Source organism: Copadichromis virginalis, linkage group LG14, assembly GCF_057382275.1.
Source record: "Copadichromis virginalis isolate Kocher_CV1m ecotype Utaka linkage group LG14, C_Virginalis_male_GT1.1, whole genome shotgun sequence".
In the NCBI taxonomy this organism is placed as follows: domain Eukaryota; kingdom Metazoa; phylum Chordata; class Actinopteri; order Cichliformes; family Cichlidae; genus Copadichromis; species Copadichromis virginalis.
In genome coordinates, this window is record NC_140631.1 from 34,814,102 (window position 1) to 34,832,343 (window position 18,242).

At 38.1% G+C, this 18,242-nt stretch overlaps 1 protein-coding gene across 5 annotated transcripts in view; it reads right to left on the minus strand.

Annotated features, from left to right (window-relative positions):
• Window positions 1–18,242, minus strand: part of LOC146694439 (cell adhesion molecule 2-like) — a 157,148-nt gene that overhangs the window by 23,399 nt on the left and 115,507 nt on the right. For all 5 annotated transcript variants that reach the window (XM_085430612.1, XM_085430614.1, XM_085430613.1 and 2 more), the window contains one exon: window positions 4,986–5,135. In XM_085430612.1, the coding sequence (XP_085286738.1) occupies window positions 4,986–5,135 (150 nt within the window). The remainder of the gene's footprint in view (window positions 1–4,985; window positions 5,136–18,242) is intronic.

Below are 18,242 nucleotides of genomic sequence, written 5' to 3' on the forward strand. Positions count from 1 at the left end.
TGATTACTACAAGCCAATTAAGATCAATTTTGCTTTGTGACCTTTATGATCCAGACTGAATGCCCCAATTAAATGTCATGAATGAAGAACCATGAACTTCTGAGAGATGGAACTGAAATGGGGAGAAGTCTTTAACAATCTGCTATGGCATGTATATGCCGTATATTGCTCTACATTGCTCCACGCGCTGTAGATCAAATTAGCAATTTGCTATCTGCCTTTGACATGCAACCTGCAGCAGCTTTCCATTAATTGCATTATTCATATTTCCCATATCTGACAAAATATTCTGTTTCCATTCTGCATGCCTCACAGATGTCATTACCATTCTTTACAACCCTGCTGCTTACATTTATCCTTTTCTCACAGAAGCCAAAAGTGAAGTTAATCATAATGAAGACAGTAAAAGACAGCTCTGTTCTCATTTGCCCTGCTCAGGAATAGTAATTTTAAACTCCAGCAGCATATGAAAGGGATAATTCTACAAAAGACATATGGTCTAAATCAATTTTTTTTCATTGTGGCAACTCACCACAGAGCTGTTTGCTTTCAGTAACCACTAATCAGCCTAATAAATGAAGGATGCATTGGCCTAGCTATTAAGCCTATCTGTCTCCCTTGTCTCAGGTCTGTGGTTTGTCTGAATGCTGGTCTTTGCCTTAGTGTTGTCTGAAGCCTGTGAGGTGGCAACAATCAACCAAGACTCAGATGCTCATAATGGATGAGGAGGCGCATGCCAAAGAGCCAGCTGGCATGAAATAAGAAGAGGGCTGTGTTCAGCTTTAGACAAATATGCAGAGACAATCCAACACATATGGATCGGATGTGGAAATCTAGCAAGGTTAACAATCTCAAGGTTTCACTGAGCCTGTTATGGGACAGGATGAGATATCATCGGCTCTCTCGCCCATAATACATATCGCTTTAGTTGTGACCAATTGCACTGTCTCGTTCCTACCTGCAACCTAGGCCTTGTTTAATCTTTTATCCTTTTTGTAGGTTTGTCACACCATCGCTGTGTAGAGAAGTTTTAGTTTTTGCATGATGCACTGCTGGAATTGTGTTTCATTTAAGGAATCCCAGTGGGTTTATAATCTAATTATGCACTGTTGTGATCCTTCCTTTGCTGCATGTTGTTATTAAATCAGCCAAAGGTCAACTGGAGTATTCTTGGGATTAAGTACAATACTCACCATGAAATAATTAACAATAGTTGATTATTAAATGCTTTTTGTGACTGACATTTTTGTAATCATGCAAATCAAAATGTGAAAGTTGTGTGAGATGTTACAACAAAGAAAAATTATACAAAGTGCAACCACAGTTCCAGAGATCAAAGTTGTGGTTGCACTTTGTCTGATGGTCTCCTATACCAACAGCCCCTGATGGTTTCTTTCAAACCCCTTTGGCAAGGCAGTTGTAAAACTGCCAGGCCTCTATGAGTTACAGACACTCTGGGGAAAAACTGTGCATAATTAGTGCCATCATTAAAACAGTTATTATTTTTGCCCACTGTTAGGGTAGCGGCTAGTGGCCATAGCTAATAATAAAATGATAATGTTAATGTTGGCGTTAGGGTTATGAGTACTGCCGATCTGTAATGTGAAAAGACTATGTTCATTTAACTGGATAAGAAAAACTATTTTTTGTGTAAGAAGTGGAAGGTTTCTTGTAAAATCCCAGAGTAAAGCATTAACTAGCAACTAGACAGAGTTTAATACAGTACAGTAGTGATCATAGGTGTTTATTGTTCCAAATCTTTGCTATTTTTTGGCATGCTATCAAGTTTTTCATTCTAGTAACATAAAACCCAATTATCAGCCAAAAGATCTAAAAATGATGCACAAAACTGAAGCACAAGAGTGCATCCTTTAATGTGATCCCTTGTATTATAACACCAAATACAGCTTGCTCACGTCTGCTTGTCGTCTAATAACAGTAAACCATGTTGGCAAGGGTGAACAGTTACAAATAACTTACCTTTACCATAGGAGTGGCTAATCAGAAAGCTGTGCCTTGGAAGATGTGTTTTTTTAAGTGAAGTATTTTTCCTGGCCATAACTGATGTAACTGAAACAAACAGTGTCAATAATAATTCCAAAGACATTGCACACACTACATATAGTTCTGTTAAACTGGAGTAGATTTATGATATTCAGTGTTTTTGAAAGACACAGAAATCCCTTTGTCCTTGGCTGTAATGCAGTTTTAAAAAAATCTAATTTGTCAGACCTGAATTAAAATGGAACAAATTATAGCTCGGGCAAAGATCAGATTTTGTCTTACTTTACCCAGAAGCTGTAAAACTCAATTGAATATGGAATGTCAGGTTTTTTTTAGTTGTTTCACTTTACTCTGCTATAACTTCTCAAAGGAATTTAAAAGGTCATTTTAATACTCCTTTTCCTCTCGCACAATTTTAGATCAAACTCCAAACACATTCAGACACATGCCCTTATCTTTAATACCAAGCTTGAGGGAATGACCAAGAGTAGATTTCAAAAAATATGCCTCATAGCATCATTACTTCTATGTGTTATGCATCCAGAATCACACATAAAAGCAGTGAAAGCTGAATCGCCTTTGGATTACACATGCACAATGACAAACTCCCCCCATCCTCTCTGTGAAGAGAGAATAAAGGGAACTTGCATGAGCTTCAAATGGTTACATATGGCCATGTTGTCATGGATTCCCAAGAGGATTATAGTATGCAGAGGTGGACAGCACACAGAGACAACAAGCACAAAGGAAAGGAGATATCTATCAGAACATCAGGAAAAAAATAAAGCCATAAATCTAAACACTAGAAACAAGAAGGGCTACAAAAATCTAAATTACTCCGTGACAGCAGTCCACAAGCAGCTGTTCATGAGAGGGAGAGAACAGCTTGCCTCAAGCTCAACCAGTCTGTAGCTAGTTGTTGGACTGAAAGGTAGCATAAGGTTGAATTTAACATTTTTCATTGGCTCTACAACAAGGCACAACAAACGGCAGAAGAAGGACAGTTGCAGCCCTCTGCCAAGCAATTAACTGGTGATTTGGCACAGCAGAGATTTCTTCCCAGGTGTCCCACCCTGTTCGTCATATGAAGCCTGTGTCATTCCACGCCTCCAGTTTGTCCTGATAGCCTCACAGGCATCGTATTTGTTGTGCCAATAAGGCTTTTCATTTGGCTGTAGGAGATGAAGAGGAAGTGTTCCCACACTTAGCCCTGGCAACCTCTGCTGAATGGACTATATTCATTTTGTCATCCTTATTGCTCAGGAAAAGGATTCTGTCATCCAATATAAATTGTTACCCAAGAAGGGCAAAATGGCTCACACGTATTGTGCTCCCCAAGCTCTCCTTACATGCTTAAAGCAACAGCATTGCAGATTTACAAGTAGATGCAGCTCTGCACTCACAGGAGATAGGAACATATTATAGCCAGCTGGTTTCATTTATGTTAAATTAAAAAAAGAAGTTGATTCATCACGTCACATCGCTTGATAATAAAGTCTTTTTCAGGTATGATCTGGTTCATTTGAAACTATAGGTGTCTAACAAGTCTAATAAAAGTCAAGTTGCAATGGAAATACAAGTCAAACGTGAAAATATAATTTTATTGATATAGCACCAAAAGACAACAACAGTTGCCTCAAGGTAAGAAAACAAAAATATCATTGTTGTCGTGTCACTATGCCATTGTGTTTAAAATGTTTTTATCAGAAATTGCAGTTTCCCATTTCCACAGGCTTAATAGCCGACTGGCATGCATGGCCACTGGGCCTAAACTAACGCCCCATCAAATATTATGAATTTCTACATTGTAAGATGTTTTATAAGCATGAGCTACAGCACTAGCTAATGTATATTATCAGCCAGCTGTTGCCCTTAACTGTTAATGATGCAGCCAGTCACACTGTGTAATCTAGGGAGGGAAAAAACATTTGCATTATGTGATGGAAAATATCAAAGTGACGTAATCAGAAACATTTAAAATCCATTCCAAATGATTTTTAAAGGCTTTTACCTTTGACATGTTAAAATACCACAACTATTATTCTCTCCAAAAATACAGTTTGGCTCAAAGACCGGATCCTTTGGTCACATTTACACCATTCACATAAGAGTATCTGTTTAAGATTCAGTTAACTTTCATTTAATTGTATTTGGAAGTAATTTCATCTAATAAAACACCTTAGACCTCATTACTAAATCCAATCACTTGTGAGGGAGAAAGTATTTCTTCAATCCAGACTGTGACTCTCATTCTGCTGGTTCACTCTGGCATCTCTGCCTCTTATCAATTGTTATTCAAAGGGAAAGTTCATCTTCAATCACTGAACCAATGATATTGTATTAGCAGCTACACCATAAATGAAATGGGTAATATGCTGTGAGAAACACTGAAAGATGAACACCCCAGCCCTTCCATACCAGTCCAATGTTACTCCCTTTCACCCCAATTCCAATTTATCAACTCTGGACTTTTTGTCACCTTTAAATTGGATTTGGCTGGTGAGAGCACATTATAATTCATTCTGGCTGAGGCCGTGTTTCACAAGGTTGCAACACTGTACTTCCTTTCCAGAGTGACATACAAACAGCTATACAAATGTAGGGCAACTAAAATACTAATTAAGCCCAATCATCTTACAATCCACAGGCATTACTGTGCTGTAAACAACACTGTCAGTGTTTCATGATTACAAAAGTGCAATTCAAAAGCAGTCTATTTCTGCTTAGTTTGTGCCCTGGGACATCAATGGAGATACACATTCATTAATAGTCTCCTTCAACATTACGAGTGATGCATTTATTTCTTTCGTATCATTTTTTCCCCGTGTTCAGTCAAACAACGTGCTTGCAGGCAGGGGCAATTTTGAATGCTCCAAATTAAAAAGAATTAATGAATAAGACTCTTGTAATATAATCTGCCTAAGACGTCTTTATCTCATTATCTAATCATCACAAGCATTTTCCCTGTAAGTATTACTTACCTTTTTTGTCCCCAAAGAAGAGAGTTTGTTGTGCAGGGTTTGACCACTGGAGGGAAGTGTTATCATTGTAATCCACACGACAGGTCATGTTGGCTATGGCCCCCTCCACCACCGTCACATTCTGAGTTATGGGGATCTGACCCAGGATACCTGTAGGATTATAAAACACAGTTTGAGGTCATGGTTGTGACATGAATAGATTGCTGTATTGGGCTAGTTTTTACTGTCCTTTCACAGAATCACATTAATGTACCATTTCAGGCTTGACACCTTGCAAACTTAATGTTCTGTCATATTTCCCAGTTCCATTAACGTCTTCATTACATCACAGTAAACCAAAGATAGCTTAATGGGAGCCTGGTTGTCATGGTCCCCAGCCTTTGACAGCTGTAGAAGACAGTGATTTTTTATCGTGGAAACAATGGTAGGTTTTAATCTCCCAAAGTGCTTTCCTTGCTTCCTTATTGCTGGGCTCTAATTGGTAGCATGGCCTAATTAGAGGTAGTCATGTTCTGCTGTAGAGTGTATAGCTGCAGCTGGGTGGTAAATTGACACATAATCCTAGACACCGTGGGCCTTCGATCCGAGTGACTGCCGTGCCCTGAAACAGCCGCTCGTCACAGTGTGTAGAAGACATCCAAATGAGGCCTAATCACTCAGCCTTGCTGGATTTTACCTTCTTATTCCACATTTGTACTTGTCGTCTCAGCATAGTCCCCTAATTACATTGCAGACGCATTTCTATCCCGCCTGTGTTTTATTGAACTCTGCCAAGCTTCAGAAACAGATGTCTAAAACAATACTCCTTCGTAGGGAATTGTGATAAGACAAAGTGTAGGCTAATATGAGCCTGAGCAGGCTATACCCTTAAAGGATAAATTGTGTTAAAGCAATAAAGCTTTCGAGTTCATGCTTGAAACTAATGTACCGCCTTTTCCTGGATACATTTCACTGTCTAAAAGCTAATCTTTGCACATTTTTTTCTCTTGATTTTACACGTCTGCTTTGGTTTCCATTAGTACAGTAATATGCCTGAATTTGAAGGTGACATTGTCTCTCCCAGGTACAGTTCACCACAGGGACATTTCAACTACGGGAGCAGCTGTCTGCCTCATTAGTCCAGCTCACACATGGGAGCAGAAGAGGCTGGGACAGCCATAGGTCTGTGGACCTTCCTTGACCTCGATTGTCCTAATGGAGACCATTGTCAGAAAGAGGTGAAGGTGAGGCTGACTATAAATAGTAATAGGAAAATATTCCAAATTACACACATTACATATACACCATATACATCAGCCACGGCAGTAAAATCACTGACAGGTGAGGTGAATAACACTGATAATGCTGTTGCAATGCAATGTTGTTATAGAAAACCTTAGTTGCTTGGATTCATGCGGATGTTAACTTGACGCATCCTGCATAAAGTCTGTTGCAGAAAAAGCAATGGCACATCAGTCTCCACCAGCAGTGCTCCACCCTCTAATCGACTGGATCTAAAGGTCCTGCTACCAATATTCCAGTGCTGAGACCACATGATACCCCCACAGCTCTTGTGTCCATTCCGATAGGAGCACCAGTTGTTTTAACAACAAGAAAGGGACCAACGCAATAGCACACATTTGCTGATTTTAATATTGTGGCAGTGGCTTTATTGATCAACTACCTGCTCACTGCTCAATCAGTAACACTTCTCAAAATGCATTTTTAAACGCTTTCTTTGATATTTGTACAGATTTATCATTTATTATTGGCTTTTATCATCTATTATTACTGTGTATTGCCGCATCATTTAATCTCATCATTATTATTATTATTGCTCAAATTACTAATGAAATGTGACTTAAAAATGCCATCATCACAATAATTCAAATGCAGCTGGGTAGGAAATGCTGATGCAAATACATTGTGTGGGGGGTACCATGTGGAGGTGTTGTTGTCAGTTTCTGCTTAGCTTTTTTTTTTCTTCATATAATCTCTTCGGTATCTTTGCTGCATGTCTCCAGAGTATACTGTTCACTATTCACAGAGAATGCTATAAAAATAGGTAAAAACCCAAACAGTAATAAATATCACTGTCAGTCCCTCAGGTTTTACCCCAGTTTGAGTAAAAAAAAACCCTAAAATTTCTTTTAATTATGCCTGTCAAGCCAATAAAGGCTTTTCACATATTCAGAGGTATGGCTATGCTGTTTTTGGTGGTGTTTTCATGGTTCAGGTGCACTGGAGCTAACTGATCTTTACTTAATAAATTCATGAAATTCCACTGTCTTGACATTCTGTAGGAGTCTAGAGTGAGAAAATGCTGTCCTTTCTGAGGAAACATAATCCCCAGTGCCAGCTACAGAGTGTATTTCATTTCTTCTTCTTCTTCTTCTTCTTTTTTTCTTTTTTGAGATTGTGAGTGGAGGGCGGCTGGCTTTAATTCTACAGAACAGTGGCAAACAATATTCTAGAAAGACAATGAATCACAAACCGCTAAAAGGATACTACACTGTCCTGTGCAACCATGTACACTAACCTTTAAAGAAGCATGGTTCAGCAGCATACTACAGGTGCACAGAGGTGTGTGTAACAACATGTATCCATGAAGGATTTTAAAGGTAAGGTAGGGAGAATAATTAAGCATTCTTGTAATTACCTTATTATAACCGTCTTCAAAAACATGCAAGAATTTAGATACTGTTCATTTAATATCTGTTAAAGCCTGCAATAGGCTATTTCTGAAGAATTTTAGCACATTACAGCTATAAAACACAGGTCTAAATAAATAAGTAATGGCTGAACTGCATTTAGCTGTTTCAGTTTCAGGATCCTGGTATGTTGAGGCATACTGTCTCAGCCATACTCTCATGGTGTGATGACAGTGATAATACTGCTTTGCCTTCTACTAAAATCCCATCATTTTAATAGCATCTGCTAAAGTTAAAGAATGAGTGGAACAAGGCATAAAATACATGGCACAATGAAAAATGCGATGTGCATTTTGTACTTAAGGTAATAAAGTCTGGTGACCTTCTTCCACTTGAGCAGAGGTAAAATGATCGGTGTGCAGGGTCTTTTCTAATGACTACTGCACTGTTGAAGTGGACAGACAGATGCCTAATCGAACATCTCCCTAAGAAGAACACAGGCACACACTGGGAAAAAAGTACAAGCTACATCGACGTGAATCTTCATAGTATCAGATTATGCTTTGTAGAAAAACACTGTTACAAGCACAAAGGCTGTATTCGCTTTTCTTTGATGGAAATAAGAAACAGAGTGATATAAATATTGGAGTCCTTTAAAAACTGTAGCTTCAGAGCATTTAGTTATTTAGAAAAATGACTATATGAAGTGGGAAGTGAAATAAAGACAGAATTATTTTTAAACAGCAGAAGCTTTCATAAGATTTTTTCAAAGGTACAGGTTTATTGGAGTCAAATTTTAAAAAGTCCAGTAGTTTGTCTGTCTGTCAAGTATTATCTGTCTCCAAATGAATGAAAGAAAAAATATTGAAAAAAGTAAGCAAGGATGTGTAGTTTGTGTTGAGTCATGGCTGTATTTCCCAGTGAATGAAAACAAACTGTAGAAGTAATAGAGGTATTAAGGTTGTCTGCTCTACTGATGAGCCAAGACGACTCCGTGAAGTGCAGTGATGAAATGAGGAATAAGCCTGCACTTTTGCAAGATGTTTTGGGGGAGGATAGGCCACCCGTATACACAACGTTTTTCACTTCTGCAGGCTAAAGAACTTCAATACTGGGCATTGCTATATCCTTTTCTCAGTGGTTAGGTGTATTATACTGAAAAAGAGGGGGGTAGTTATTTTCAGGCAGTTACAGCTGAAGGTTGACAGCTTGCACATATTCACAGCAGACAGGATGCAACCTGCCTGCCGTGACAGTGAATAGGTGAGGATTGAGTGACCCAAGATGTCTTGATGAAACTAACTGCTGCCCTGTGATACATGAATACCATTAATGTTTGCTTTTTCAAACTGGATACTCTGCTTCTTTATGTGAGAATACCATGGAGTGCTAAAGTTAACAAAAAAAAGTCAATATCTGATGTCATGGGTGCTTCTCGCTCCCCCGCTTTCCAATCCAGCCTCCCTACAGCTCTGCAGAAAGGGAGGTTAAGATTAAAAACATAAAATAATGAAACCTTAACTGAGTGAACCCATTTCACTCAAAATTTATTATATTAAAGTCCAAGATTTTATTGTTTTGCCATAGTGACCTTGCTTTAATTAAAAATATCTCTAAGGCATCAGTCTGCTTATGGGCCTACCTCTTAAACTACAGTTGGTCCCTTGGTAGCCCTTTCCCATTTTGCAATATAGCTTTATATATATATATATATATATTTTAGTGATCATGTGGATCTGCTATATATATATATATATATATATATATATATATTTTTTTTTTTTTTTTTTTTTTTTTTTGTGCTGAAGCGAAGAGGCCAGAAAAAGCTGAAACCGGGAATATCACCCTGAGCCAAGAGCTTATGGTCCACATTCAGGTGGGCCACCAGGACACTGATCATCACTCACAATGTCAGCAAACACAAGATTAGTCAAGTTGTTTGCTGTGCTGACACATCTCTCAACCATGGCATTAACTTTCATGCAGAATCAAGTGACACTGCCTCATGAATCAAATATTTACCTGCACAGCTAAAATTAGGTAGAAATGTAAATGGGGAGAGAGGATAGCATCTTCATTGTAAACACAAATATTTGATGATTAGATTTTAAAGCGGAACCAAAGGAACAGATGTCTGCTGAAACACAGGCTGGATGCAAGTACTTCTCATCTCTATGAGGGATGAGGTCTGTACAGCAGGTGTAGAGTACAAATATGAATACAGATGTGCAGAATGGCTGGCTGTTGAGTGTACATTAGCAATAAACTATTTCATTTCATCTCAGCCAGTCTCTTTTCATGCTGTTATCAGAATGCAGCTCAGACCAGACCATAGCCTGATGGAATCTCAGTCTGACAATATTAGAAGCCAAGAATATGATACTTAGGTTATTGATTCTGCAAGTCTTGTGATCTGGTGGGTATCTAGAAAATGTGAATATGAGAAAGATAGTCTTTGTGACTATACTTAAATAGAGGATTAAGACGGTTCACTGATGAATGTAAATTGAGCCCTTTATCACTATTTCTGTAGATTTCGTTTTACTGTTTTGATATAATACTCATGGAAAATCATGCCGTGCTTAGAAACTAGGTCAGAAAACCAAACCATTGGAGAACAGTGTTGCATATATAATTTCACTGATTCGTCTAACGACCACTGATCCAGGCCATAAGGTGAAAAAGCCCAGAAACGTCTCTGTCTGGGAGAACAGAGAGTTGGTGGAGGAAGAATGAGCCGTACCACCCCAAAAGCCTTTCTCAGTTTCAGCTGACTGCACCAAATAATGGAAAGCAGTGCCTTGATGAATGGCTGGAGAGCAGTCAAGCACACCACTGCAGAATAAACTATAAACTGCAGGCAGGATAAAAAAGAAAACAAATAACTCAGGAAAAAAAAAACAGTGGCAAAAATGCCTCCATTCATTAAGAAATGAAAACAAGTATTCATTTTCATATGAACGGCAGTTATCAAGCCATAAGTTCACCTCTGGTGCTTGATTTTACAAGAACTTCTTTGCAAATAGAGGTTTTAGAGGTTCTGAGCACCCCACTGCATACTAATGAGACACAGTAACTTCGCAGAGTGATGCCGGTAACAAAATGCTATGTAAGAGTTTGTCTACAAATCACATGGATTTATGGTGAGAACTGAATGTATGCTGTAGATGATCTAATTATGCATATATCTATATTTTAAGTGTTTGATAACTCAGACATCAACATATTATAATTATAAAATTGCTATAAAACAAAAATGGAAACATTTGTTTGCTGCTATTCAAAAGGTCAAATTAAATGATGTTGGATGGATAGACAGATAATCAGATAGATAAATAGACAGATGTTAAATAAAACCTAAATCTCATTGTAAGCTTACATGTTATTTAACTAGACAATATACTCTTGGGAACATAGTAATTAATGCTTGTCACTTGACAAAATTGTAATTAATTGCCTAAGTCTAAACTGCGTGGCCTATATGCCGCCACGTTGAGAGAGAAAAGGAAGTTTCATATCCGCAGTGTAAAAATATTCCATTTAATTAAAAGCTGTGAAGACCTCTTGTGGGGTGTATTTGGTGGTGGAAAGAACAAAAAAATAACAGCTTGCTGTCTCTTGCACAAGACAAATACAGGCAGCTCCCGGGTCAGTGTGAAGGTTTAGAAAAACATTGTGATAGTAACATCCTATAAGGTTCTCTTTAACTTGCTTTGGAAAATCTTTTCAACCTCATCATAAATTAATACATGCTGTCATAAATACCCCGTCACAGCAGTGAACCTGAAATTTTACCTACTAAATTCTTCAAAGAGGTCACAGAGGTGATTTCACCAACTATATTCTTTGTTGTAAATAACTCAGTGACTAATGGTTTTGTCACATATTTTACAATCCAGTCTGGCTCCTTTAAAGACACCCAGCCTTGATTCAAACCTCCTTACTAACCTTGCTTTTATCTCAATGATTATGGAGAAAATCCTTTCATGGCAATTCTTGGTGATGACAAAAACAGATATTCAGTTAAGATGTGTGTTTTTCACGAAACATCAAGGAAACACATTTGAAAAAGACCTCTAAAAAATTCCACTCAAAGTTATGAATCATTTAATTTGAGAGAAGGTACAGATGAAAGGTGTCTCTGAGAGTAGCAAAAATAGAAATGAAAATGTTTTCTTTTAGTGACCTTGATTCCTGTGCAGGTAGGGTACATTACAGCATAACTACAGGACCTGTCTCACTCTCATCTTTACAGTCTTTAAGATCTTTCATAACAGTGTGTGTTTTATTTGAAAATGTATTTAATGCTGCAATTAAGTCAGAAAGAAATGCTATTTTCAGGACTGAAAGCATGAAAAGGCTAAATGGGAACTGAAGGTTTTAACTAACAGTGTGTAAATGCTAAATAAAATTATGCTAATATATATATATATATATATATATATATATATATATATATATATATATATATACATATATATATATATTAGGGGTGCAACGATACACAAAATTCACGGTTCGGTTCGGTTCGATACTTTGGTGTCACGGTTCGATATTTTTTCGATACAAAAAAAATGTTCATGCCTTTTTAATTTGTCATTTATTAAAATTATAAATATATATTTTAACACAAAAGTACAGTTTTTAAATTTAACCCTAACCCTTGTGCGTGTTGTTTTTTAGCTCGTCATATTGCAGCCACAGAAATTCTTTTGTCCATGAAACCATAAAGCTGCACTTTCTTTTTGCCTTATAGTCTGATTTGTCATAACTTCTCCGTTTTGTGGTAAGCTTTTCTTTGGCTGTCACTTCTTCACCCTGACCTGTCTTATTTGGCTCAGCAGAACTAAAATATATATCTGTCTGTGAAGGTTCTCAGTCATCCAGGTCATCATAGTGAAATATATATCCTGCCGCACTCACATAAGCTCAGCGATTCTCTGCCCGATCAACCTCTCACATGTTTAAGCTGCGGGAGATTTCACTTGTCATGTTTGCATAGTAAGCTAACAATTAATAAGACGATGTCAGAGGAATTAGTGCACAAATTATCATCACTCACAGATCAGTGCTGTCGCTCTCTATACACAGTTCGCGCGATTGCAAAGTGAAAGCAAAAAAACAAGCGCAAATTCAAACACGATTTCAATATGTCACATATTGACAGTGGCTCACCCAATGACATAATTACCCAGCTACATTTCTGAAAGAATGCAAAAGCATTGACATATATTTTTCCTTCCTACAATAGCCCGACAGGCAGGGCAGAGATAGCCCCGGGACATCGGGCTAGCGATATTGCCAGCCCTGTATCTGATTGAGGAATCACTCATCTTTGGAAAAGAGAGTTTATTACAGAGAAATGTCTCTTTCCAAAATAAAAGCTATACTATCCGCTTCTTCTGGGCTATATTCTCAGCAGCATATTAAACATATCAGGTCTCCATAAGGAGAATCCTGTGCTAACAGCTGTCTAAATGACTCGGCTAAAGTTTGTAGCATGCATGCTTGTTGTTTTTGTCTTTGCACTAGGATGATGTCGGTGTAAATGTGCAGTCATATTCGTTGTGTTCCCACTAGTGCTTTCAGGTTAATCTCGTTGAAATAACCTTAACGCCACAACATGGCAAATCTCCGTTAACGAGCTACCCTATACAGAGGGGCTAGACGGCCAACACGTTAACGAGCTAACTGCGCTAACACACTAGCTCCCACCCATGTAATTGAGCATTGCATGGCACATCCAACATACTGTTTTACTTTAGTCCATGACTCGCTTACCTTCAGGGTCATACGTCACATGAAAACCAAAATAATTCCAAACGCCAGATCTGAATGAGGGTGGGGAGGTCCACTTCTGTCTCGCTAGCTTGACCTGCGCTCTTCCTTCTGACCATGCTGTCTGTGTTGAGTGCTCAGTGAATCTGCATTCGACTACTCCGCCTAGGCTGCACTCTCGAGCCTAGGCGGAGTAGTCAAATGCAGATTCACTGAGCGCTCAACACAGACAGCATCGTCAGAAGGAAAGTTGATAAAATAAATGACAAATTTTGTATTGTTCTTTTTTTTTCTCCCCTTTGGTTTTCTTTCTTTCTCTCCCCCTCTTTCTTTCATTCTTTCCCCCTGTCCTATCCCACAGTCATGTCTGTCCCGTTTGCAACTGAAAATAAAATAAATTCATAATTATAATAAAGGTCAATCAAATGGACCAATATGATGATCCACTTAAAATAAATCCTCTTGGCATCTTTCTTGGCCTCAAGACAACAATTCTGATGGCTATAGATCCAAACGGGACACAAAAAAAAAAAAAAAAAAAAAATTGAAAAAAATTGTATTGTTCGATACATATGCATACCGAACCGAAAGCACTGTATCGAACGGTTCAATATCGATACGAATATCGTTGCACCCCTAATATATATATATATATTAGGGGTGCAACGATACACAAAATTCACGGTTCGGTTCGGTTCGATACTTTGGTGTCACGGTTCGATATTTTTTCGATACAAAAAAAATGTTCATGCCTTTTTAATTTTTCATTTATTAAAATTATAAATTTATATTTTAACTCAAAAGTACAGTTTTTAAATTTAACCCTAACCCTTGTGCGTGTTTTTTATTTTGACAGCGAATGCGCACCTGCGGACCACTTATGTGCAGCCCTGGTTATATAGCTCGTCATATTGCAGCCACAGAAATTCTTTTGTCCATGAAACCATAAAGCTGCACTTTCTTTTTGCCTTATAGTCTGATTTGTCATAACTTCTCCGTTTTGTGGTAAGCTTTTCTTTGGCTGTCACTTCTTCACCCTGACCTGTCTTATTTGGCTCAGCAGAACTAAAATATATATCTGTCTGTGAAGGTCATCGTAGTCAAATATAAATCCTGCTGCTTTTACACACGCACTCACATAAGCTCAGCGATTCTCTGCGCAATCAACCTCTCACATGTTTAAGCTTGCTGTGGGAGATTTCACTTGTCATGTTTGCATAGTAAGCTAACGATTAATAAGACGATGTCAGAGGAATTGGTGCGCAAATTATCATCACTCACAGATCAGTGCTGTCGCTCTCTATACACAGTTCGCATGATTGCAAAGTGAAAGCAAAAAAACAAGCGCAAATTCAAACGCGACTTCAATATGTCACATATTGACAGTGGCTCACCGATGCCAATGACATAATTACCCAGCTACATTTCTGAAAGAATGCAAAATCATTGACATATATTTTTCCTTCCTACAATAGCCCGACGGGCAGGGCAGAGATAGATTTTGGTAGCCCGACTGAAAAAAATCGCTAGCTCCAGGACGTCGGGCTAGCGATATTGCGAGCCCTGTATCTGATTGAGGAATCACTCATCTTTGGAAAAGAGAGTTTATTACAGAGAAATGTCTCTTTCCAAAATAAAAGCTATACTATCCACTTCTTCTGGGCTATATTCTCAGCAGCATAAGGAGAATCATGTGCTAACAGCTGTCTAAATGACTTGGCTAAAGTTAGTAGCATGCTTGTTGTTTTGGTCTTTGCACTAGGATGATGTGTAAATGTGCAGTCATATTCGTTGTGTTCCCACTAGTGCTTTCAGGTTAATCTCGTTGAAATGACCTTAACGCCACAACACGATCGCCCGTTTGTGGGGCTAGACAGCCAACACGTTAACGAGCTAACTGCGCTAACACACTAGCTCCCACCCATGTAATTGAGCATTGCATGGCACATCCAACATACTGTTTTACTTTAGTCCATGACTCGCTTACCTTCAGGGTCATACGTCACATGAAAACCAAAATAATTCCAAACGCCAGATCTGAATGAGGGTGGGGGAGGTCCATGTGTCTTGCTAGCTTGCCCTGCGCTCTTCCTTCTGACTATGCTCAGATCCACTGAGCGCTCAACACAGACAGCATCGTCGGAAGGAAAGTTGATAAAATAAATTACAAATGTTGTATTGTTCGATACATATGCATACCGAACCGAAAGCACTGTATCGAACGGTTCAATATCGATACGAATATCGTTGCACCCCTAATATATATATATATATATATACACACATACACACATATATGTATGTGTGTGTGTGTGTGTGTATGTGTGTATATATATATATATATATATATATATATATATATATATATATATATATATATATATATATATCTCAATCATATTGGAAAACCTCTTTCGTATTGTCTATCCCAATGAAACATTTCTCTTTCAGACCAGATCTGGCTACCTTGTGGTTCCTAGAGTTTCCAAATGTTGAATGGAAGACAAAACATTTAGGTTTATAACTTTAGGTTTAAAACTTTGCATTTCAAAGAATAAAACTTGTGCTTAGGACTGACTCAGGATGAATGACCCTTAACTATCTGTGTTTCCATTAGGGAGACCAGGGTCTAAAGAAAACTCCAGAGAGAATCTTATCCTAGGGTGCTCATCTTTTCTCTCTCTGCTTTCTTCCAAACCCAACTGGTCAATTCAACCTGAGGCTGGTTCTACTTCCGGGTTCTTCCTGCTAAAAGGAAGTTTTAACTCTGACCGTCACTGGATGCTTGGTCGATGATTTTCTTGTTAATATGTAGTTTAAACTATGCTGTGCCTGATCTCGGTTGAACAACGGCACTAAGCTGGGCAAATGAGAGTAAGGATAGGATCGCAGGAAAGCAAAGATCAGAGTGGAAAGTTCTGTGGTTAATTTTATTCTGTCTGAAAAACTGAACTCTTACAAATACATTTGCAATAAGGACAAACACTAAAAATGAAGCTGCATGCCTTTCAGTTGCAAACTTGTCACTGTGCCTCTTGAGTAAACCCTCTTCTTGAGCCCCCAGAAGAAGGTTTTGCACTGGTTCAAACAAATGATGACTCTGGACCCAGGAGTAAAAAAGAATAATTTTAAAAGACTAGTTTTTGTTTGTCAACTGACTCCATATAAAGTGCAGAGAACCAGTATCAATCATCCTCAGTAGTTTCTAAGGTACCAGGCATGTAGGTTACTCTGATCTACTCTTTTAAGTAGATGGACTTAATGAGATGTGGAGGCCATCTGCAACAGTAAACCTTGTTCTTCAAGTTGCTGAAAAGACACGATTATGCCACTTCACATTTGGTGGATGATCAACCTCCATGGCCTAAAGGTTTGCACAGTATTGTAAAAGACTTGACAGACCTACTAGGCCTGGCACAGGTGTACTTTATTTGATCTTCCTCACTCTTGTCTTTTGAACTTTATAATTACTAAATGACATGACACAAAAATGAACAGATTGTTGAACCCTACACTTTCACTCAGCATCATTAACAGGACACTGTCAGACATATGTAGTACTAAAGAGCCAGACTAGATTCAAGAGTGATGGTCTCAGCTCAAAAAGATATAATCATGCCCGAGGATATCTGTCTCAAGCTGTCCAGATAATGGTTGCCTGTCACATTATTCTCCAACATGGTATTGATATTATTGTTTAGTACAGCATTTATGTAGTCTCCCTTCTAAAATGAAAAACAGCCCTCCCTCATGCTGAAGGAAGTGGATTTTATTAAAGCTAACTATATGGTAAAAGGCTATTGAAACTGAAGACAAACATGCCTTATTTCTGAAGCACTGAAACCAGTTAGTTTGAAATCTATTAAAGAACGCAATCTCTACTGTACTAATCCGCTAAAATATGTCAATTTAGAGTCTGTAGTGCAAAATGAAAAGCATCTCATTAAATTTCAATGTGTAAATTAGTATAATAATGTAACCATGATAATAATGACGGTATAATGAGGAGATCTGACAAAATTTTTAAAACAAGAGCAGCTTCTGTTATAAATGGCAGCTCTGCCTGCAGCTAATCTACTGGTTAGAAATAGATTACATAACTGGACATTTGCTGCACATCAATATTCCATATTCTGTTTTCCTTTTTTTTTTTGTTATTTGAGTGCATTAACACACACTTTTAAAGGATTATTATGATAATTATAAAGTATATTTTAACCTGCGGCAGGTCAGTTTTCTGCTTGAGCACTCACATCAAAATTTCCATCTTCATCTGTCCATGTGAACATTTTAATGGATTGTTGATGGACGTGTTGTTGAACAAGCATACGTTTCTTTCTCTCACTCTAACACGACCTGATTTGGTTTTCAAACAAAAATTTGTTTCTTTAATTTGCTGTTTAGTTTGGCAGCAAAGCTACATTGGAAAAGAGTGTGGGCTGGGTTAAAATACAACAGTTCACAACAATAACCCTAGGCATTGAAAGATGAGTGACACTGGTCTCACTATGGCACAACCAGTGCATTAAAGCACCAACCCCAAAAGACACTCTCTGTAATGCCAGCAGTTTTGACAGAACTGCAGTATATGTCAGTCTGGGAATAAGAATGAGCTTGCACAGCCCAGCACAAGTCCTGGAGGCATAATGCTAACACTGATTGTATACATGAAAACCCCAGATGAGTTCTTCCTCCTCTTTGTGTGGGTTTTCACAAGATACATAACAGATCAGGGTTGTCCCTCGGATGGTTTCTATTGACAATTCCAAGGAAATTCCATTTAAACAAGATGACACATCTTTGAAAGGGAGAAAAAAAGAGGCTTTACAGGCAAGTGTGTTGTTGTCAG